General features: G+C 38.0%; 1 protein-coding gene across 4 annotated transcripts in view; it reads right to left on the reverse strand.

Annotated features, from left to right (window-relative positions):
* LOC100125464 (transducin-like enhancer protein 4) overlaps window positions 1–25,223 on the reverse strand; it is a 40,733-nt gene that overhangs the window by 6,603 nt on the left and 8,907 nt on the right. For 3 of the 4 annotated variants that reach the window (XM_011478855.3, XM_011478854.3, XM_020705721.2), the window contains 9 exons: window positions 16,386–16,448; window positions 10,911–10,985; window positions 10,475–10,676; window positions 7,900–7,916; window positions 1,741–1,863; window positions 1,432–1,485; window positions 1,183–1,335; window positions 805–934; window positions 82–269 (listed from right to left, as the gene is read on the reverse strand). In XM_011478855.3, coding sequence (XP_011477157.1) covers window positions 82–269; window positions 805–934; window positions 1,183–1,335; window positions 1,432–1,485; window positions 1,741–1,863; window positions 7,900–7,916; window positions 10,475–10,676; window positions 10,911–10,985; window positions 16,386–16,448 — 1,005 coding nt within the window. The remainder of the gene's footprint in view (window positions 1–81; window positions 270–804; window positions 935–1,182; window positions 1,336–1,431; window positions 1,486–1,740; window positions 1,864–7,899; window positions 7,917–10,474; window positions 10,677–10,910; window positions 10,986–16,385; window positions 16,449–25,223) is intronic. The other variant, XM_004072133.4, reaches the window with a different exon arrangement.

A 25,223-nucleotide genomic window follows, 5' to 3' on the forward strand; every position in this document is an offset into this window, starting at 1 on the left:
TCTACGACATTTTTGACTCTACGACACACTGCGATGTTTGCATATTTGTGCAGATTCTGAAGTCTATGCATGTCCGAGTACCACTTGTGTGCGTCCGTAGGCTGCCACAGCAGCAGCGGCCACTGCGCTCATTTGCGGGGAGATGTTATGGAGGCCACTGTAGGCTGCTCCTGCTCCAGTCAGCTCTCCGTTCATACCCGGATGAGGCACCATGCCAAACGGACTTGGGTAAGCACAGGGCACTGTTAGCGGTGTGCGAAGTGCAGGACCTGCAAGTTAAGAAAATCCCAATGAGCCACGTGAGACTACCGGTAGTTTGATCACATATTTGTTGCATCTTAAATTCCATCTCAAAGAGGGTCTTAGTCTTAAACTAAATTCTAATTGAAACCTTAACGAAACTACTACAGCAGGGGTGGGCAAACTTTTTGACTCGAGGGCCACAAAGGGTTTTTAAAATTTGATAGAAGGGCCAGACCAGTAGTGGATGCGTGGCGGGATTTGGCAATCCACCTCCCCAGAGAAAGAAATACTATGGAATTGGAACAATTCAATTCAATTCAATTCAATAACTGATGTTATAGGAGAACATTTTATGTTGACTTTCATTAAAAAAGACAATCTGGACTTATCAGAATGATTGGGTGAAATTTATATTCCTCACTAACTACAAAAGTGGATTATGAGAATCCTAAATGCTTCAAAATGGTTTCTTGCTGTTTGTAGCACCTTAAGACAACTTTGGTCGTGATTTGGCTCCTCTAGTAAATAAACAGAGATAATTAATCTGATTTCAGAACTTGCCTAGTGCCTCCACTCCCACGGGTTTGCTGGGTGCAGACCTCAGGCCTGTGGCGGTGCTGCTGCTGGGGGGGCCTTCAGAGCGAGATGTGGGAGTGCTGGACTTGGAGACAGGAGTTGTTGATTTTTCGTTCTGCAAAATAGAGTACAAAGGAAACCGTTTTATCTTTTCAAGAAATGCTGAAATTAATAAATGAACCTTTTACTTTAAATTAATAAATAAATTAATTAATACAATTTATTTAAAATTAATTTATAAATGAAATTAATAAATGAACCTTTTCCTTGTCTTCAGTGACTGTAACAGGTATGTAAAAATAGAAACCTACCTGGAGAAATTAAACTCAAGATCAGAAAGACACAGTTACCTAAATGACTCACCAAATTAATCTCTTTGGACTTTGATGAAGGTGTGCTGCTGGAGGACGCGATGGAAGAAGGACTCAGGGGGACATCTTTTTTTGACAAGCGAGTTTTGTCCAATCCGTTCTCCCGAGGAGAGTGGGCGGGACTTCCTCGAGGAGAGACGGCATCCTGTGGCAGATGAGCACAGATGAGGATGAAGGGGAGATGTTTTCCTTTCTCTCAGGGGGAAACGCAGATCATGCAGCACTCTGAAGTGTTCAGTACCTCATTGGAGACATCCACAACCAAGTTGTCATCGCTCTTCTCACCATCACTTTCCTGGGATTTATAGAAATATTTCAGTTTGGGAGATTTGGATCTATAATAATAAAAAACTTCATGGAAAAAATAAATGACCAGGTTTAACTAACTGCTAATTTTAAACAACTATAATGAAACCAAATTTATGGTGAAAAAAATCCCTTTTTTCATTATTATTAGATAAATAGAAGCGATTACATGTTACTTACACATTTACATATAAAGCAATATTTTCCCTCTTTTTCTTTTACAATATAGATCAAGAAATCTCACATAGCGTGTGGACGTCAGTTCCTTGTCTTCAGTCTTCTGTTTCTTGCTGTCAGACGAATAATCGCTCGAACTTCGGTGCTTCTCTCCAGCCCGAAAACTGGCTGATGGAGACACTGATGAGCTCTAAAACAGAAAAAAACGCATTTTTAAAAGTTAAACTAGCAAATGTTTCTATAATAAAACACATCAGCTACAAACCAAAAAACAAACAACCAACCAACCAATTAAATACATTATTGGTGCTGTTTTTTATTGAAACAATTTTTAAATATTGTCATATTTTTTCATTGTTTTGGAACCACACTGTAGTGATCCTGTGGGCGTGCCCTCCTCCAGTGCCTGAGCCACACCTGCTCCTCATCAGCCACTCTATATATTCTTCAGATGGACCTCCAGCCGACGCCAGACTTTTATTCACCTCTGGTAACAATAGCGGAAGTTTTACCAGAGCCAAAAGTTATTTTTATGCGCTCTAACCCTCCCGTTCTCCCTTCTAAGATCCTGCCCGGCTCCATAGCGGCCAACCGCCTATTTGCTTCTCTGACTGCAAAACTGCCAGCCTGCCATCCGCACTCTCTACACCAGATTAAAATAAAATGTGTTACCCGGAAAGCCATGTTCACATTTGGATTCCACCTTCCACCCACCTGCCATAACACATACATAATATCTACGAATTACATAAACTGTAGGCAAAAAAAATAAACACAAAACTAAGAAACAAGGGTTGGTGTGTATGGTCATTTAGTGCTTGCATATTTTAAAATATTTTAACTCATTTAAATGAGGACAAATTTCAGATCTCCTAAAGTGGTGGTCTATTCATTATTCTTAAATCAAAAACAAAAATGCTAAAGAGTTCCTGAGCTATCAATAGCAAATATTTTTTCTAACATGACATTTTACGTCAAACCAAGTCTTTTTATGAAAAAAAAACTATTGTTTAAGACTAGCTTATTTTGTGTGAATGATTGTGGTTTCAATTTTCAAAAAGGCTTTGTGTTAGGTTCTGTTTGCTCTGCAGTAGCAGACTACACCAGATTTTATTTGGATTATCCACAGCAGTTTCAGCTGATCACCGGTTAACATGTTTAAGTATTTTTCAGTTCATCATAACCAGATTCTTACTTGTTACATGATGTCTCAGTTTCTGTTTTCGCACAGTTAAATTTGTTTGTTTTTTTCCTCCACAATTTTAAGTTTTTAATTAAATATTGCTTTTGTCCCCCAGCCCTGCCAACTATTTTTGGCTCTTTCATTTAATTTCAGTTTTCCAAATCCTCATGATAAATTCATCACTTCAAATTACTTTGGATACTACTAATTACTGTCACTTTTCAGTATCACAGCATCATACAACATTAAAACTTGTTAGCAGAAAACTGGTGGTTTACATTCACAGTCCATGTTTTAAAAAAAGCCTATTAATAATTAAAACACTTTAAAATTAAAAATTGAAATAAAAGAATAACAATAATAGCTATTGTGTATTAGGAATTATTTATATCACATTAGAGAGTCCAAAGTGGTTATGAAGTCATAATAAAATTGAAATATATCCATACATGTATAACCTTTGAGAGCTCTTTTGCAATGAGCTCAGGCATAACTTTATTTAATATACAGAATAGAATTAAAAAAAGTTCCTGCATATTTTGAGTAAAAACTCAGCTTTACATCTATATTTTATCATTTCTAAAACTCCATTGTCAACCAAAGCCGTTATTTTTTCCCCAGGACTACATCATAATAAAGCTGTACAGCCTCCCTGACAGTTTGATTATACCATCATGGCATTAGGGGCAGCTGGTCCGTTGGTGTCTCCCATTCTTAATCAAATAAGGCTTCCTTTAAATATCATTACTGAAGGATTAATCTTCTTTGAGAAGCAAAGATCAAATTAAGGTCAGCTAAACATTTCCCCTCTTGCTCTGCCGGTCTATGCTGATCTTTCCCTCTCTTTGGGAGGCGCTGCTTCCCCCAGCAGACACTGGACGGAGAGAAAAAAAAATAAAGTAAGACCTTTAGCTTGACCTTTCCACTAACTCACGCTTGTAACCTTTCCGCTGCCCTTTGCCGTGCTGCAAGTGTTGATGACAACGATTCGGTGTGGGAAAGAAGTGATGCAATGTGCGAGTGTGTGCGCCACACACTCGAGCCAGTTTACATTTTCGTATGTTGTATGTGCAAATAATCTGGAGGTGTCAGTGTGAGTACAGGTGTGTGCACCTTTGAAAAGAGGTGATCCCCTCACTGTCTGGCGCTGTCTTCCCAGCCTGATTAGATTAATTAGCCTGCAAATGAGCTCTTTCAAAACATCAAAGTAAATTAATTTAGCAGCAGAGACAAATGAAGGCAGCAGAGCAAGCACGGTGACTGTGACAAATTCAGTGGTTTGGCTGACTGAAAGCATTAATGTTCATCGACATATTTAGATTTGCTCCCTGCATAGAATCGACTCTCCAGGTCCTGAATGTTTTTTTTTTTTTGTGAGGTTGAGCGTTTGTTTGTATTTGCAGTTTTGCAAACACATCTACGTCTATCTGATGATCAAGATCGCCACGATAAACAGGTTTCGATTTTTAATAAAAGGGCTGATCAACATTTTATGAGTCGGATTGAATCCCGTTGCATGCCTGCATCCTTATCTAGATGCATTATCATTTTACTTAAGAATCATTTTTCAGAAGAAGTTGCAAACATTTTGCATCTGCATTTAGAACAAAAATGTGTTCAACGACACTTAAAACTGAATGGATAATCTCTGACGTCATCTGTTTATTGGTTTCTGTCGTTTATTGCAGGCGTTAAGTTTTAAAAAAATCACGATAGGTGAAATCCGCATAGTAGGATTACAGAAGTGAAACGTCGCACTTTATACACTTTTTTCAGACAGACGTGAATAAACAATATAACAATAGTTCAATATAATACAATTAAACCAAAGATTGAAGATGTATGTAGATTTGGAAAGCTGAATGTATTCTCCACAGGAAAAACAGCATTGATTGACAAGGTCAACACCCAATCAGGACACAGAACACAGTGTACTGTTAAAAAGAAGCATGCAAAAGACAAAAATAGTGAGACAGTAATAGAAGAACCACGATTTAGCAAGGGAACACAATACAGCAAAAACTAAGTCTCAAGTAAGACGGGCACATTGCTCCAGAAACTCAAGAAAACGATATTTGGGTGGAAGAAATTAAAGTTTGATGCTCTGCTAGGTCCATGAAAAAAAAACTAAAAATACTTAAATGTCCCCTAGTAGACACAATTTCAGGAATATGACATACATAATATTAAAAACAGCCTGTACATCCAGATATTTTAACATAAGAGTCAATAAGAAATTGCTTTCTTCTGCAACCTGCCTCCAGTGGCCATTGGTGGAATTGCAACATTGGTACTTCCTTTGTTTATGTCAGATACAGGAATAGAAAATTTGATTAAAATCTAGCTGTTTTTGAAAACTGTAACAAAAGCTAACAAAACATGTGGTCATCGGACCAATTAGCTTCCATTGGGCCAATTAAAGATCAGTTTTAAAGCCGGTGCTCTGATATAACCGGCAAACCTCTGTTTGTTCATAACAACCGAAAAGCCTGATAGATGTTCTATAACTAAGGTGAAGATCACCAGTCATAAAAATGACTTGTTAATGTGTTAAATTATACATTGTTTTATTTAGACACACGAAAAACACATCATTACATTGAAACAATCTGATGTCTGCAACACAGTGTTTATAGCCATGGTTACTTCGACAACACCCGTTAGAGAAATTGTAAAAGAACACTAAGAATACTATAAAATGATAAAATAAATAATAAAAAAATGACAGTACAATACACTCAACTTACTCATTTACATGCTTCACATAAACACATTGTATATTTATGCAATGTGGGTGCACCGCTGCACCCACATTGCATAAATATACAAAAAATTTTCCCCGGTGCAGTTTTCCTGATTATAGCCACAGATGTAAAAAAAAAAAAAAAAAAAATTCTGAAAACGTTGTGGTAAATAAGGACAAGCTTTCTTGTACAGCAGGCCCCCTAATGGCAACTTTCTGAACTACGGCTGGTCCACATTGTTTCATGTTAAAAAGTGCTTCAATCTGGAAGTCAAAGAAATGCTCTTTTATCAAACCAGATTAAATTTAGAACCTAATAAATTCAATTTGTACATAAAATTTTGGTAAAATCATGATAGTTTTTAAAATATTTCCTTGTGAGTAAGCCTAACCAAAGAGGGCCAAAGTAACAAACAACTAAGATCTAACAATGAAGCTCACAAACAAATCTACAATCTCTCTGCTAAAACGGTCCTTTATGATTGCACTGAGGCACAATTTGCTTCATTTGCTGGAGAGCAATAAAAGATTTTAGCCGCCCAAGATTTTAACTTTAGTTTAAAGTCATAAATAATAGTTACATTGTTCTCTAAAAAAACTCCAACACCATGTGATCAAGCAATTAAACTACAAGTGAGAAGAAAGAGATTTTTCTATGTAGAAAAAAAATGCCTTCTATACTTTGTGTTTTATACTTTGAACTCTCACAAACACAGAGATTTTTTAAAGCAAAAACCCAGAGTCCCTTAAACTCTGGGTTGAAGTAATTTGATTTCATCCATTCCTCACCCTTTTCATTTGTGTCTCTGGCTACAGCCCGCACAGCACGAGCAGCCTGACTGCACACTGCAGTCCGAGCTTTTAAAAGAGCATTTCAGTGTTAACAAAGAGAAACGGACTGCAGCTGGGAAGCTTGTTTACCAGGGACAAAACCAAGGCAGAAAGTACAAAAATCTTAGAGTCACTGCAGCTATCACACAAACCCTGCGCTGGGGCATGCTTGGTCCAAAGAGAGGATTAATTGAAAAGGTCAGTCTAAACTTTGAGAGACCTTGTTAGGAATTAGTCCCTCTACTTTTCCCACACTGGTGGCGCAAACGTAAACATGTGACTTCCAATGAGTAATTACATTCAAGGCAATTCGAAGAATTTTAGTCAAACCTTTTACAGATGAACGTATCTCACGGTGGGCCAAATCCACCAACAAAAGGTCTGCAAAGGATCTGTCTTCGAACACACCTTTTAATTAACTCTCTGTACAGCACAATGAGCGAGCAGCAGCACATGAGTGTGCGGCTTGTACCCACATACCTTTATCAGTGTGTGACGTGCCAAAGCCAAGGACATTAAGGCACAGATGTTCATGCAATTCAAACACAATGTACTATGTGGGCTGTTGCCACGGCAACTGTAGATCACTGACAAGGGGGTTATTGGTTTCATGGAGTGACTGCTGGCCGCTGTGTCAAAGAGCATCTCTAAGTGTGTGTGTGTGTGTGTGTGTGTGTGTGTTCTTTTCTCATAGGGCGCTAATGAAAGGCATTCATCATTCCAGCCCTTATCTGTATCGCTGATTCTGATTCTGATGACCAAACACACACACACCTTTACACCGTGGTAATCGCTCCTGTCACAGTGCGAGCATCACACCTCTGTTTGCACATGTGGTTGAGGATATGTGACATAGGGGGGGGGGGGGGGTTAGGAGATAACATACGAAAACCTTCCTGCAGCTTCCACCTGCTCTAGGGTTCACACACACACACACACACACACACACATACATGAATGCTTCTGAACACGTGTCCATGTTGGAACATGTGAGCTCAGGCTGCTGGTAGAAAGAAATGCTAATGTGCTCATTGGGTATTCAACAAACCAAATGTTTGCCTTGGGAAAAAACTCAGCTGAAGAGACTAATTGCTACAAGCGTTGGATGTAACCGTGATTTGCTGTGTAGCCTCTCTTCGCTCCCTTTTTGGTTCTTTTCAGGTCTTTGAATTTCTTTTTCAACTCATATTTTTCCTACAATATTTTCAAAAAAATAATGTTTTCAGTTTTTAATAGAGACAATAAATGAACAGCACCAAATTACAGTGTATGATCTAAACCTTATTCTGTATAAAACAGTATTGTATTATATGTATCAGGCTTATTTGATTGTTTGATCTGTTTTTTGGTAGGCTCTTTTGTTTTTTATATGTATTGCAAATATTACAACCCTATTGCATTACACAAAACAGCATATGAAGCTGAAAATACATTATTATGAACGTAATCAGAAAATAATGAGGACTTACCTTAACTGAATCTCTGTCTGAGGAAGGAAAGAACAAAAGAAAATTAAATTCAGCAACCTCAGAGTGTTTTACGATGCATAAATGTCATATATAATAGACCAACAGTGAAATGTGGAGGATTTTGTACAGGACATGTAAAAAAGACTTAATCTAAACTGTTGAGTTGGAAATCACTCTCCAAACAGGTGAGTGACGACAGTTTCAGAATATTTACATAAAACACTCAAATCGGACTGAAGCAGAGGCTACTGGACTTAGTAAAAAGTTATTTTGGTTATTAGAAAATGTGCTGCCAGAAAACCTCCAGCCTGTAAGCTCATGACTGTAAGATACGTCATGTAAAGATGGTGAGCTGGTTGTTGCTGGTTACCATGAGCTTTGCTGATTGATTAAGCTGTAAATCTAATAAGCAATCAGAGCAGATGACGTCAAAAGCTCACTGCAAGACAAACTACAAAGAATTTCCTCATTTGCTCCAGAGGTTCAGAAAAATGTGGTATTTGTGAGCTACGTGCTCTATTCATACATATAAACATAAATAAGTGAGACTGAGTTGTATTATTTAAGCATGACTCACTAAATACCTTGAACAACCAGAAGTTCGTGTAAAACAGCATTTTTTCTTCATATGTATGAATATCAGTAAAAATTCATCATAAAAAATATCATTCAATCTTTGATTAACTAGAAAAAAAACAGAAAAGGGGAAATGGAAAACCCCAGAAGAAACAGGTCTTAAGCAGCAAATGACAAAGCTCAATAATCAAAATGAAAAGTCAGGCAGTTTTGGTAAAAATGACTTTCCATGACCTCTGCTGTTTTAAAAGTCTGACTCATTAAAAAAAAATCTGTATCTCAATCAGTTCTCATCTAAAAACAACAAGGAAAGCTGTGGGTGAATTTCTCCTTTACTGATTTTCTAAATCATTGCATAAACCTGATGCCATAAATGAATGTTTCCACGAGTGAGCTGTTCGGGGGAAAGAAATGCAAAGGAAGTGCAGTTGATTCAGGAGCTTTTTCTGGTGACTATAAGGGACAGGAAACCACACATTAAAAAGGGGATTCTTTTTCTTGTTAGAAAAAACATTCTGGTTCCTTAAAATTGAAGAAATTTAAAAAGTAAAGACATTTAAAAACGTTAGCATGAGGATGTTAAAGATCCACTCTAATCACTTTTTTTATCAATCGTAGAAGCGTTCCCAGTGGTCTTTCAATTAAGATTATGCCGCTTTGAGCCAAAATCAGCTATGTCGTGTTCCAGGACAAAGTTTCTGCAGAACGACAGTAGTTCTTTAGAAAATTTGCCTTTTGAGCAACTTCCCCCCCCCCCCCCCACCCCCCATTGCTGAGAGGTCTCAGTTTTCATACAGCACCTCACAACAACAACCTCACATTTGCAGTGCAACACAACTGGTAAACATTATCAGAGCTATCCAGCTGTACAGTTTTAAGTCAGATGTCAGCTTGGATGAGGAAAAAACAAGACGCACACGGATCTATTTGTCTGCAAGCGGATGCATCACAATGGAAACGTAAAAATATATCGTTTCTTGGTTATCGCAGTGAATTCCTAGCTAACCAAGCTGTCCCGAGAACATTTTAAAATCAACATTTCTTAAAAATGAGAATGACAATTTAAGTTTAGTATATAATTAAGTAAATAAAACACATAGATCTGCCAGAGCAGTGTTTTCCTTCAAAAAACATCTGCTTGATCGCCTATCCAGACTTGTAGCAATAACAAAATTTGATCATAATCATGTGAACTTTGGAACTTTTGGAGAAAAGCTGCAGAAAAATAGCAGATTGTAAAATAAAAGTCCTCCTTTTTTAGTTCTAGAATTATGAGAACATGTGATTCAAACCACATTGAAAATGTCCAAAAGCGTTCTATTGATTTTAAATGAGGGGAGGATGTGGTCAACTTTTATTAAATTTTGTTACCAAGTTACCAAATTTGCGGCAGCTTGAATTCCAGTAAACACGCTTTTAAAAATTCTTAAAGGACATAAAGAAACCGGCTCTTCCGTTCGCGCACACATTACTCCTCAGGAACTCTGCAGATGAAATTACATTTTCATTGATTGTGCCTCTAACTGGGATGAGCACCACCTGCATTAGGAGCTGTTAACTTCACTGCAGCTGCAGGGCAAGGTTAACTGCTCAGCAGAAGCCCTCCGCCTTGCTGCAACAAAGCAATTAAGCCCTGGCACACACACACTTTTCTACCATCCACACACTCACAGTCTCTACAAGCAGTAATTAAATACTTGAGTTGAAAGTCGTCTCTGGGAATAATTAAAGCTGCTCTTTGTGCACAGTTGCGCAGAGAAGAGAGGCGGCGTGGCGATTGTGTACGGCTCCCTATTAGAACAATTAAAGCAGCATCATGACAAATCAGTTTTAATTGTTGGAGCTGCTGTTCATTCACAGTACAAACAATCAGACAGCCGACAGAACGCGCAGAGATCAATATGAGTCTTGGCTGGAAAATTGTTTGAGACCACTTTATTAACTGCAGGCGAAAACGCAAACTCTGAATCCAAAACACCAGAGGGCCAACAGGTTTTACCTCTCGTGTGCTCGCTGTTGTTTTCGTGGTGTTTCCTCTCGTCTTTGAGAGGCAGCTGGTGACTCAGAGCAGAGGACAGAGCCAGTAGGCTGGCAGTGCTGGCCCCTGGAGGCAACGGGGGCTGGAGACCTGCAGGATGCGGAGTAAGTGGAACCGGGATGGCATGACCATGAGAGAGGTGCTGAGCCTGGAGCTGCTGCTGCTGAAACACACAGAGACAGGAGCTATTTATTTGATATTTACATTATTTTATATACATATTTGTTTTAGTTTATCTTTTTACATTTGACTCCATCGTTAATTCCTTCATCTTTAATGCATTTTTTGAAGACTTTCTCACTTTATTGTTTTGTCTTCTACCTGTTTTTTAAAAATGTAAAAGAAATGATGGAAATTTTTGTGTGAATTTGTGTACGTGTGTGTGCAATGCACCCACTCCTATGATGGCGTTCAGTTCAGCCATGGTGACCTGCTTGGCTCTCTCCACTGCCTGCACCACCTGCTGCTGATGCTAAAACACAGATTAAAAAAAGAAAGATAATTATAAAGAAAATCCAAAGAAATGTGAGGTTACCAAACAGCAGTGGAGATGAAGAGAAAACATTTTTGGCATTTTCACATATTAAATTTGTAGGCTTCACTTTGAAGAACAGCAAATCTTTAGATGAAAACAAAATAGTTAGTCCAACTCCGAGGATAAAAAGAGACTAACTGGGTTATTTAAACTCAGAGAAGAAGAAAAAACTAAGGGAAAAGAAAATTGAGTTCAAATAAAACCTCTATTACCCAAATAGTTAGAACTGCTCATTACACTCTAGAAGCATCTGATGGATTTTATTCCTTTCTTATTTTTGCAGATTCTTGGCCTGTTAAAACACTCATGCAAGCTTTATAAAAATGAATTTGGTTTACAAAGCTAAAGCTTTCCAAAATAGAAAGACAAGATAGCAAAAACTCTGTAACAGTGTTTTAGTCAAGTAAAAAAATAAACTGCATCCACTGCAAATTTATATTTCCTGAGCATCTTTATAAGTTCAAAAATTAATTGTTTTTTTTTTCTTCTTTGCAGCGGAATAATGTGCTGCCCTCTGTGGCAAGCTTGGATTATAACTGTTTCTTCTAATAATAAATGGAGTTTAGAAAGTCATTTAGAGCAGTGGTCCCCAACCCCTGTGCCACCGACCCAGGGGTTGGGGACCCTTTGGGGTCCGTGGCCCTAGAAAAAAAGCAAAAAACTGTCCTATATTTTTTCCTCTCATTTATGATCTGATTCTGAAAGAAGCTTTAATCTGGAAAACTACTGGATTCTTTAAAATAAATTGCATGGTCACATGTCAAAACTACATCCGCCAGTTTCTTAAAGCAGCTGCGCCGACAGCAAAATCGAAACCACCAAGCTAGCAAAGTTGACCAAAAAAAAACGTCTTTGGAAAGTTTTTTTTTGGACAGAGAACAGTCAGTGAGAAAACAGCAGAAGAGCCTTCGACTTCAAAATAATAGAAAGCTGCATTTAACAGACAAAAACCAAGAGTCTTTATTCCAAATATTGATGTATGGCACCAGTTGTTTTTACACGCCATAATAATAATGCAGAATATTGAGCAACCGGTTGTCTAATGCTGCTGCTAATAAAGTTGCTCAAACGTTGAATTCACATCATTGGTCATATTTAGAAAACATCACTTTTAGCGTTTTTTTTAAATTATTTTTTTGCACCTTAAAAGTTGGATGAAGTTTAAGTTTTTAGCTTTCACTTTGACAGTTATTGATTACAGAACAATCTATATCAAATTTTAATTCCTACACAAAATCTAGTGAACAAATCAAGTTTAAAGCAGCTGCAGATATTTTACAGGGGATGATGATGGACTTTACCTTCAAAAGTGAAGGGAAGCTGGAGGCAAAAAAAATGTTTTTTAATTGTACGCCCACTTAAGCCTTAAACATGCCAGTCTGTGAAAATATTGTCTGATATTAAATCGGTCTGTGGCCTGAAAAAGTTGGGGAAAAACTGATATAGAGGAAACATGGATCATCTATATTTATGTAAAATTATTGGGTTCAGGAAAACAGGAGTCATTCAAAAATGTTGCATCCTATGAATAAAAAAACGACACTAAGTCAACAATACAGTCTGAACTTAACAAATGTCTAAAGTAGAATTTAAAACTGCATTTCCTACAGGGTCAATGAAATCCTTCTTTTGTCTAAATCAAGTCTTTCTAATGCTCGTCTTCCCCTTTTGTGTGATTTTTTTTTTCCTATTTTTTTCCCCTCCAGCTGTCAAAAATGACAGAAGAGCGCAAGGGTCATCAAGTAAAAGCAGGCATATTTTAGGACAGGAAAATTATTATGTAGAGAAATTCAATGGAAAAGTCATAGAAAGGTTAGAGACAGAGAAAAGAGCAGCAAGGTTCATCCAGAAGAGCAAAAACATCAAAGTCAGCCATAGATGAAAACCTGACCATGGAGTTCAGCTACACACCTGCTTACTTAGGTGAGTCTGCACCAACACCGCAACACATCAAAAGCTCCACTACTCTGAACATAAACAGCATTATAATAAGATTTTATGATAACTGGTCAGACATATCCAAGCCAAAAAAAAAAGGTAATCTTGAGCTATTTAGACAACTGTTTTTATCTATTTTCAGGGATGCTTCAGCATCAGTACAAAATATTTTAAAGATACTTGGTGCAAACTGCAATTTAGGATGAGACAGACTGATGTTAATGGCTGTTTTCCACGTGTGAGTCCGCTGCAAAACTCTGGTAGGTAAACAGGTTTTCTGCTGTTCAACAGAAGGAAATGACTTTCTTTATCACCAAATGGAAACACAGGAGGAGCTGATATCAGTCGTCCTAAAACCTCCACTTTTGAGGAATGTATATGTATATATACACAATGTGGTTAAAAAAAAGTCACTATAAGACAGGTTGGAAAGGTCTTCAACTGTTACAGTTGGTGTTGTCCAATTTTAGTTAGGTGTATGACACAAGTAAAGTGTTGAATTAAATACCAGCTGCTACAATGATATCTAAGCAGCAGTTGTAAAAAGAAACAAAAAATCAATGTATGCTTGATAACAGAATAGTTAAATGTGGACCAGAATGTGTTTCTGCTGATGTTTTTGTTTTTTTTTTGTTGGCAAAGGTGTGAGCGACCTTGCTGACCAAATCAAGGTTTGCACGCTGAAGTTAACCTGTAAAATTTGAATTAAAAAGCCGTGCAATATATTTCCAAAACAGCTGGGATCAACAAAAAGTTAGATGTATAAAGATACTTACATTGTAGGTGATTATCAATACACAGTGAGGACCTGATCCCAGACACTTTTTCCTCCTTTAAATCTCTTTTAGAGCAAAACTTTCAAGAGATGGAGCAATGAGATGTGAACTTTAGTGGCACTTATATCTCACACCGAGCTTGGAAAAGCGGCCACTTTTAATGAAGTCTGCGTAAATGTGCGTGAATGTGCGTTTCAGGCTTCCACATTCCAAAATCTTGGGTTCATGCATTGCTGCACAAGTTTTCAAGTCTGTTTTCTTGCTCTATGTACAAAATACACTGCCAATGAATATGCCTTAAAAGTTAAACTAGTTGAACTTTGACCCATCAGGGACTCAGATTTAGTGATGTATGGGCAATTCCCTTTTCAAAACACAGAAGTCCCAACTGTTTGCAAATAGATCATGCGGGAGAAAGTAATAATTGTCGTTTGTGTCTAGCCAGAGTTTTATGACACCAAGTCTTTCATTTATTGGAATAGAGTTGTGAAAGAAAAAGCCTGGAGCAAGATTCACAAGATTTGTACCACTTTTGTACCACTTTGACATTTCGCAACAAGCCCCTTCCAACTGTATAGGTATGTGCGCTAGTATCGGGTAGCGACAGTCCAGTGTGAACAACATGGTGTAAATGGGCATTCAAGAATGTATGTTTAACACGTTCTTGAACATGCTATACATCCCCATTGTGTCCATAGCTTTCATGCTGGGATATATTTTTGGGTTACTTTTTGGAGAAATGGCAGTAATTTCTTAGGTTATAGTTTCATTTTAACCCAATCTATGTTACTTTTCCTGAGTTATAATAACCCAGAAAACAGTCCCTTTTTAACACCGGAGTTGGGTTAAAAACAACCCGATTTGGTTTAATTTTAACTATAGAGTTTGGAGTTTGTTAGAGCAGACCTCAGAGACTTACAGACTTCACCTGGGCTCATGTACCAGGATCTTAGATTGAACTTGGGCTTTTAAAAAAAGGGACTTGTGGAGGAGCAGTCAGCTCTCAGAAGTTTTAGTTTAAGTTTTAGGGCGGCAGTTTAGCTCAGGCAGTAGAGCAGGTTGTCCAACAACCAAAGGGTTAGCGGATTGATCCCCGCCCTCCCCAGCCAGCTGTTGCAACCCGAGCGCAGCTAGTCTGCAGCTCACCGCATCCCCCCAGGGGATGGGTCAAAATGCGGAGAAGAATTTCTCCATTGTGGGATAAATAAAGAATCAGTTATTATTATTAACCAAACCATTAATGGGGCATTCCCTTCTCAATCGACTCGTGCCAATGAGGCTGAACTTATCCTCTATTAGAACTGAGGTTTTGAGGAAAAAGGCTCTTAAACCAAAATTGAAAAATGCTTTTTATTTTATTACTGCAGTCATTTAAACAAAGAAAAATACAAACTCCGCACCAACTTTCCTGCAGTGGAATTGGTTGGAAAAACAGCTCAGCTGTTTCTATAAAGTTAATTATCCTTTATTATCTTAACCAGTTTTTTTCTTAATGATCACTTACATTATTCCATAGTTTTGTACATTTCAATACTCTAAGAAGGCAAAAAATGTCCCCTCTTACATTGTATGTGTTCAAATTTAATACCAGCTTTAAGAAACTGACAACTCCATTTGCTTTATAATGCTTTCAGTTATGCTCAGAAAAGCAGTTATATAAAAGTTGTGGAAGATGTTTAGGAAACCTAATAATACATAAACCATTTTGACTTCCAAGAAAGTACTACAGGATATGAAACATACTTGATGTTTTTCATAGTATTACCAATATGTAATCTAATTAAATAAAAAATAAAAAACGCCCAAAAATTGATTTTAAGGTGAATTATCTGAGATGGTAAAAAGTGATCTATTCCTGTTGAGGCATTTTTGACACCTCAGCTGTAGTTGATAACAATGCGAACAAAAAACACAGAGAAACAAAATCAGAACATTTCAGTAAAGGGAAAAAAAAGCTGAGGCTGCATGACCAAAGTTGTGTAGCATTTCATCTGCAAACACAGTAAACAAGGCTGTGCAATCAACACAAAGCAGCTTCCTCTCCTCTCTGTGGGCCTCAGGGCTGTGTAGCTGCATCACAGTCTAATGCCATTATTCCTAATCCATCCTAAAACCTCCTAATCCATGGCTAATCTGGAGGAGAGCTTTTGGAGTCCTCACTGCTATTCCCACCTCTTAACACACACACAGACACACTTTTAACTCCTTAGAGGGAGGATTTATACCATAAACGCACACACCTCAGAGCGCACATTAAACACACTGTGTAAATGCAAACCTCACACCCACCGCTGTGTGTGCACACAAATAAACTCCATCTGAACACAAAGGTATTTTGTCTGACACACTGTGCCGCTGGCCCCGGCATATGTTGGTGGGAGACATTTGATAAATTCAGCGCATATCTGCCTATCCTGAGCAGGGAGGATTAGCTCAGGATAATCTGTGTGAGTGCGCACGGCCCTGTGCATTAGAGTGTGTGCGCTCGTATTTGCTCTTTTGCCTGAGAAACCACCCCACACTTCTCTTCTTTCATGCATTCTGTCCTCTTTCCTCCCTCCTTTCCCCTCTCTATCACCCACCTCCTTCTTAAGTCGCAGTGACAGGCTTTGTTAGGTCTTACCTCTTGGGAGAGGAAGGGAATGACTTGGGCGCAGATTGCGTTCAGCCGCTTGACGATCTCCGCCTGCAGGACAGAAGGGAGGGAAAGGAAAAAACACACACAATCAAGCTCACCGGCATACACCAGAGCGTCTTCCTCCTCACACTACCCACATCTGCTGAGATCAGCTCAGCTAACATCCTTCGTTCCACTTCTGTTAGGCCACCAAAGACTCTTATTCTAGAGTCAGTGTGTCACAGTCTTTCATTTAAATATCACATATTTTCTCTCTTTTCTTTTTTTTTTAACTCTATTGATGCGACCACTGGTATCACGTCAGAAACAATGTGCCTCTGAAATCCAAACATTTTGTGGCTCTGCGCTGACAGTCAAGTCGGAGGTGATCTGGGGGCTTGTTGGCATTTCAAAGTCTGTTAGAATCCTCTGATGTTGCTTACTACTTACTTGCTACCATGTGAAGAGGACAATTAATAAATATTAATTACTTTAAAAATACTTTTGATTTGGGACGAAGGCTAGAAATTACACACACGTTCCATTAGGATTTGGTAAAGGCAAAATAATTTGTGTTTCAAGTGGTTTAACATAATTTATACCATGGTCTGGGTGAATTCTCAATTCTGATTGGCTGCTAGGTGTGCATTAAAAAGTGATAATGCACAGTGATGAAAAAGACGCCTAAGAAAGAAGTTACGGTCACATAGCTTAAATGCTCTATATCGCTGCAGTGGCTTCTTTAAAACAAACTTTTGCTTCATAATATGGACAAAAACAAGCAGGAAGAGGTGAACTTTCTCTATGAACTGATGCTTAATTTAACCTATCGTAAAACAGAAAGAAACAGAAACTCTGCCGTTTCTTGATCAACACATGCGATTCAATCGCCATGATCCCTGTTGAGCCAAGTTTCTTTATCTTAAACCAGGCAGTTTTCTTTAAAAGGATTTCCACTAAACAGTTTTAACAACCACATTTAACCCCTATTTTTAAGCCATTTCTTCATGAATTTACACGTTTTCATTTTCCCCCACCAACAAGCTAATTAGCTAGCTGAGGTTAATTTACGACCATTTCTCGACCTTGTAAGAATGGATTCTAGAAATGTTTAAAGAAAGACTTTTTAAAGATCTGCTGCCCCCTGTTTTTTAGGGGGTAAAACCAGATATGTTTTCTTCAAGAAGTATTCCATCATTGCCTATGTGTAATGTTTTAAATAATAATAGAAAAGAATGGGAACAAGCAGACGTTAACCTAACTTTGCAAACATGATTGAAAACCAATTCAGCCAACATTTCAGCCGCATCACTACCACAAATCCAAGTCATCATGCTTATTTGAACGATTCATGAGGAGCATCTGTACACACTCAAGCAAACGCAAACCTGGAGAATACGGAGGAATCAAGCTTTCATTTGCCAATGTTTAGAAAAAATAATATTTACCACTCCTCATTTTTCACCTTCTTAGTATCTACTGAGCTGGAACACTTTGGCCTTGAGATCCAGCTGTAGGTTTTTCTTTTTTGCAATCAAGGTGTTCTGTGTTAACTTAGCAGCAGCTGCTTTTCCTTTCCAGGATGCTCAACGTGCACCCTGCTGGCTACACCTTTTCTGACAGAAGGACAGACACGTGTCAGGCAGATGCTGAAGCAGATACAAATTTCAGCCAAAGTCTGACTGAACTCATTTTGCAGATAAAGACTTCCCCAGGTTGGCATGGCAGGAACAGCTGCAGCTTGAAATAAAAAATGTAAAAAAAGAACTAAATGTGGGTTTGCTCCTGTCATGTGTGTATTTCTTCCAAGGCTGTAGTTTATCCTGACCTCTGAATGCTGTAAAAATAGAAATTTCAGTGTGTCAGCAAACCGAAGCAGGAAAGATGAGGAGACTTAAGAGCATCGGGAGGATTTCCGCCCAACATCGCTTGATTTTTGTTTCTGTTTGTGTCTTTAAAATTCAAATCAAACCATTATTCCAGAGCAAATGAAGCCACTATATAACCTATAGATCCATCCAAGAACACCTGTTCAAACTAGAAATATTTTAATAATAATGTGTGAAAGAGGACTCACTCATTGAGTCATTGATAAAATATGCCTTTTTCTATGGCACTATAAATAAAAGACCAAAGGTTCAGGGGTAAACATTAGTCATAAAGATGATAGCCTATCATTAGAGGGATCTAAGTGTTACAATACTTAGCTGAAGTTTGAAATATAGAGCCTTATAATCAATTTCATAAATGTTTGATAAAATTGGGGGCAGTAACAGCAAAAGGAGAATGTAAAACTTCACAATATTTTCTTAAAAATAAATCGCATTTTGCCTATTTTTTTCTAATAAAATTATTTTTTTAATCAATATTCCATTAGAAAACAAATCAAATACATTTGTGGCTTTCCACAACTGTTCCACATATGTCTGACAGACTTTTCATGCATGTACCGCCGATGTATAACCTTTATATCGTCTATACGGCGCACATTTCACCAAAAAACTACATAATTGACGCACGGATCTCTAATGAATTGCATAAACAGCGCAATAATCACACAGTTCATGTTCTACATTGATTTATGTGTTTTTTGCGTGGATTATTTGTACTTCTGTGGTTTTTAAGTGATTTTATTTTATTTAAAATTAGGAAATTACATAAATTATGCAAAAATGTGAAGAAAAACAAATCGGAAAAAAAAATGTGGTAGATAGCTTAAAATTGTCCTTTTAGCTGCATTTTTTTGTCTCTGCAGATTGACTGGCATCTTATCTTATTTACTAAACTTTACTCACAAGAATCAATATTAATCTTGCTGATGGACTTTAGAGTAAAAATAAAAGTTTTTGACTTTCTGACAATGAAAGGAAACGAAACATCACTTGAGTAAAGGGCTGAAAGGAAATGGGAGATTTATTTTTCACTTAAGTTAAATTAAGGGACATTAAAAGCCTTCGTGAATAAAACATTTCTACTTGTTTCATGTGCACAACCCTGCAAGAGTTGAAGTTTGGTATCAGTGCTAACAGACGCCCCCAGAGGCAACGACAGCAAACCCACAGCACCCACTAAAATAAATCCATCAGCGCCAGCAACACTGCAGCACCACAGCCCACATAAACACAAACGTGCCTGCACACAGATGCACTAATCCACTAGCACAGGCTTTGCTCACCTTCACAGACTTCTCTGTATTTATCAGATGTTTTTACCAAACCCAAGGCTTGGCTTTTAAAGATTATAAGCACTTACTCTCTCAAGAGAGTGAGGTGAGATTTTCCTTTGGCAGGAAATTGCTTGATCCACCGTCCCAATGGGAGTGCTCGCAGTGCAACTCCAGTCCAAACATAAACACAGACAAAAGACGGTTTCTCACAGAAATGCATACTAATGGGCTCCTGGGACACGAGGAGCATCATTTCTTTTAGTTTTAATGTTCAGTTGGTACCGCTCCGCCTGAAAAGCATTTCCTCTCGCAGTCAAACAAGAAAAGCACTTCAGTGTGAATACCAGTGGAGGAGGCATTTCTGAGGGAACTGCAGACAGGAGCATCATCTCTAGTTAGCTGTTTTCAAAAGGTGAACTTGTACAAACAAAAGCATTATCCTTGATATCCACAGAGCCCTAAATACTGGAATCAATTGAGGAACTGGTCTCCAAAAAGACAAAGTCTCGATCAAAGCAAATAATTAACACCTCCAACTGTACACATCGATCCCTATTGAACCTCTGCTCCTGAATCTTGCATAAAATCATTCAAAAAAAGAAGATTTGAAGCTAACAGAGATACACAAAAGATTTGAAAATGGTGTAATATTTAAAAATTGTTACAATAACATTTATACCATTATCACCAAGAATAGAATCCAATTCTAATCTACTTCTCTTCTTTAAAGACCCTTTGTGATGAAAATGGTGTTTTTAATATGTTCTAGCATTTGTCTGATGGAGGACATGTATATAAAGAAAAGTAAGATTGAATTTGCACTTCTAAGTATTTCTTTATTCAAATCGTTTTGAATCAGGATCAGTAGTTTAAAAATGATCGTATTTGTGATGTTGAAAATACACTTGTAGACGTCAAAATCCACGTACGTCTGTTTTCCTTGACTGAGCTGGCATCTGACTCAACTTGTACGGCTTGATAGCAACAAAGCTCGCCATCGTTGTTGCACCAGTAACGTTAGTTTGAGGCTGTGAGGGGATGTAAGCTAGATGGATGACAGGAAGTAGGGGCAGGCTTTCACCACCCCAACAGTCCCACCCGCAACTCAGAGGTGAATTTCTGAAGAAACTTCCACGGTTGTGTCCTATAAAATGACACAGGTTTTTCTATTTTTCGCTAAAAACTGCATAATTGTAATTAACAAGCTCCTGGGAACGGTTTAAAAATAGATCAGAAAATGACCAGAGTGGAACTTTAATCTTAATTGACTTATCAACAACACAGGCCACATCAAACGCTAACATTTTATATTTGATCTTTATACTAGCTGAGCACACATGACTTTTTTTCTGCCTTTCCTATTCATCTACACTGGGGAGCTGTCCCTTACATATTAGTCTTTGGGATTCTCCACTGAGGCAGCAGATTGGAGTTTAAGTGCCATGCTCAAGGGAATCTTAGGGTTAGGTGTTGACCATGCTCAATATTTATACAGCTGGAAAATGAACTGATGGTACTGCTTAAGGCAAACACCAATCTGTGCTGCAGTTTAAAAAGTCAAGACATGCAAGACCCGCTTCCTCTGCTTCTACATTTGGGAGGACTGGATAATATCCGTTCATTCTGTTTGTTCTCAGAAATCACATTTCCAAACTTCCTCGTGTGAACTTTAAACTGAAACACTTCCTGAGGTCATATACTCAGAAATTCAAAGTAATCCCAGCAGCTCCAACACACACACACACACACCCACACACACAATAATAATAGCATAATTGACATTTCTGATGTGATATCTGATATAATAGGACTTCAGCAGCAATCCAGTGACAACACATGAAAACTAGCCCTTTGGCTAACTGTACAATCCCCCTGTCAAATAAACGAATAAAATGAAAATAAATTAGAAATTTCGACTTGTTAATGTGGGACCATTGGTTCAGAGCAACCCCGCCCCCTTTTTTCCTTCACCTGTTGCTGAGACTAAAAGCAGTGAGGATGTGGCCCATCCAGTGTATTTTTACATCACAATTAAGCTCTTTTTCAAACTGAATTTTTCTGTCTGCTCCTGATTAACAATAATTTGAATAAAGAAACACTCAGAAAGGCTTGAGCTGTTTAAAATATGTCCTCCATCATCAGAAAAATGCCACAAGAACATGTTAGAAATACCAAAAACATTATCTTCAACAGAGTAGGTCTTTTTTATTGATAATTATTATGTTTATAGGGAAACAGGGGTTACTCAAAGGCCAACACATTTAACACATAGATAATTAAAGAACCAGACAGAGAAAACAAGTTATTTAAAAGATAAAGTGACAGCGACTTACTGAGAAGAGTGACCTCCAAAAATATTCCACAAAGATGAGAAAAAGTTTGTCGACCGAAAAACTTCAATCATCTCCAATTTCTGGCTCAATAAAATTTACTTTAAGTCAAACTTTGCTCCCGGGGGGATGGATTATACATACATCCATCCATACCTGCTTATCCCTGTCACAAGGTTGCTGGAATCTACCCAGCTACTGTTGGGGGGAGGCGGAGTTCACTCAGGACAGCTAACCAGTCCATTGCAGGCCACAAATACAACACACACCCTCACAGTTACAACTAAAAAAAAACTTTTACAGTCACCAGTCAGTCTAATATTAATAAAATCAATCCCTTTCTGTTAAATTTCTAATTCAAATGAAACCATTATTGTCGTTTTTTTCCTCAAAACTATGTTTGGAAACTTGTGGCTCTCATGCTTTGATTGTCTACCACGTTTTTATTTATCCACAATAGATCTGATTTATGTACCAAAAATGCGAATGTTCTTTCATAAAACAAAAAAAATCAATAAAACTCGAAATGGAATTAAATGAAAAACTATAAATTATGCTTTCAATTATTTACAAATACATGAAAACGTTTGTTCTATACCTGTGCCAATCCCCCTTAAAGAACTGACACCAAGATATGGGCTCAAAATGGAAACAAAGACGCTGGAGCAGAAATAAAAATGGAGGTGATTTTCCACCACGCAACACAACCAATTTCAGCTGACATTTTACATCGGTGGCAAACCGTAGCGACTGTAGGCCAGAGAGCAGAGAAGTGAGCCTTTTTGTTCAACGCGTCTCCGCTGCAGAGACCGGATCCAAAAGGCTACGCTCTTTTTTTCCATTTTTCTTCTGCAAGCGTCCTGCTGTTTGTTCAAACCTCAGGAGTTTGTTTCTGCCACAATTAGGACTCAGCTTCGACCTCGACCCGTCCATTGACAGTGAATAAATGACAAGAAACAAGCAAACAATGAGTCCCCAAGCCTGGACCTCAGGTCCATCCATGGAGCATATTGTTAGTTTAGAGGACTCTGGGGTCACATAAAGGTCCCACAAACTCGAAGGTGAGATCATGGGTATTGAATCTATCTGTGACCTTGTTTGTGAGCTGCTGGAGAATCTTCCTTCAGATGAAAAGGAACAAATCAGTGGGCGGACGCTGTCTAACTCTAGTATCAATAGGGAGAAAATGTGATCTTCCCGATAAATTAAACTTATAAGAAAAAAAGGTGGGATTTTCCAACAGCTGTAGCTGAAAAAGATCTTATATGTATTAGTCAAATATGAGTTTCTTGTCATGTGTTAATCTGTTGAGTTATTTAAGGCTTTTAGTACACTGCAGCCAGCAAGAAAAGGCATTTATCTCTTAAAGTCAATCATCTTTTTGACTATTTCAATGCATTCCCAGTGGTATTTTAATTGTAATTATGCTGTTTTTAGCCAAAAAAAATAAAAATAAAACTGTCATTTTCTAGTTAATAGTTTCTGCATAGCGGCAGGAGTTAGTTCGAATTTTACCTCTGAGTTGTGAGCAGGATGTTCGGCTTGGAGCTTGTCAAAAATATACAGTAATATTTTTCAGAGTATACATCACATTTTTTCTTGCATAGTTTGGCTGGTGATGCGATTAACACTAAGGCACGATTAATATGCAGTTTTGTTTGAGCCAAACAAAACTGCAGTGCCCTCTACCAATTGCTAGAGGGCACTGTTGGTGTCTGTATTAGTATTTTCTACTGACAGCAGTGAAGAAGAAGAAGTGCCACTGAGGCACAGGCTTTGTCCAAATTCCTTCACTACATAGTGCGTGCACCATTTTATAGTGCTGTCCAAATCTACAATTTTAAAATTGAGTGCCCTAGAAATTTCTCCCAAGTCTCTGCGAACAACCAGTAGTCAGTCAGTTGGGGAATATAAACCACAATGCATTGCGTATAAACAATTTTTGATAAATAAATACATTTAAATGTATATTTTAATAAACCAACATTTTCATCTTCAGAACACAGTGGATTCACAAATAGTCTTCGCAAAATGCTCGTATTGATTAGTTTTTCACTTCGTGAAATCGGTGATTTCATATTTGGAGCATTCAAATGGCAATATCATCCAAGTTTTCCATGCATTGTAAATGATATACACAGTCAATGCTTCCATGTAGCAATGAATCTAAAAACGGTTGACGTTAGCTCCTCGAACACGTGGTGTAGGTACCATAACCGTTCGGCCTGGAACTTCCGTTCGGGGTCCTTTCGACTGAAGGTTACCTCACACTATGGTAACCCCACTTGGACAAACTACGTAGCGTGGAGATCTGCTCGGGCTCTACAAATTTTCATTTCACGTTTCTTTTGTAACCTAAAGTTTTTTTCCCTCATTAATTGTGTCTGACAATATTCTTTGTAATTTTTTTAAAAGACATGTTTATTATTATCCCTGTTTAAGTTCAGCCATGGCTGAAAATGTTGTTAACACGGCTAAATGTTGTTCTTCCGGGACCGTTCTGCCAATAATAAAGCACTGGGCGCACAGATTAAAACAACTATAAGCGAACATGCATTCAATAATAATCATAACAAAATAAAGGAACGTTTGGAAGACAATCTGGCTTTATGTCGGAGCTGTGTTTGTTTACAACGGACTTCATAATATCTTCTTCTATGGTAGTATCGTAATTTGTCCAGACCAATCGCTATCTGACACTTCATCGGACCAACGTACAGCCAATCACATAATGTGACGTCAGCGTTAGTCCCAGGACCCCAAACGGAAGTTCCAGGCCGAACGGTTATGGTAGCTATAGCGGCAGCAGCAACTAGGTAACATATTTTTGCACAAGAGCCGAGTGTCGTATTTTACGTGCAAATAACGCCTTTCTTTCAAAAGTGTGACTTTTTTTTCTTTTTTATTATGCCTTTTTTGGCTGCTGTGACTAACCCTAATAATAATAACCCGCTCGCTTTGGTGGATTGGGAGGGGTAGCTGCTCGGAGAGCAGGTTTTCAGAGGAATACTCAGAAATAGATGAATGGATCAAAATACCGCTTTGGAGTGTTTTTTTTTTTTGAGGAATTAACATTGTAATACACTTTAAAGCCTAAACATTTTACTTTGCATGCAATAAACCCTTTAAGATGTTTTGCAAAGAAGAAATAATAATCGCTTAAAAAGTAACGCCTACAATAAAATAGTCCTGTTAAGAGTCAAAAGTAATAAAATCAGGTCAGACAGGACAACCAGAGTCAGATTGGGTCTGACGGTGATCAAATGTCCATCTCCCCTGTGGGACTCTATAAGCACCACATCAGCAGCACTTTTCACCACCAGCTAACACACCTAATGGACCTGACCA

The sequence above is a fragment of the Oryzias latipes genome, chromosome 9 (assembly GCF_002234675.1).
Source record: "Oryzias latipes chromosome 9, ASM223467v1".
NCBI classification, from domain to species: Eukaryota; Metazoa; Chordata; class Actinopteri; order Beloniformes; family Adrianichthyidae; genus Oryzias; species Oryzias latipes.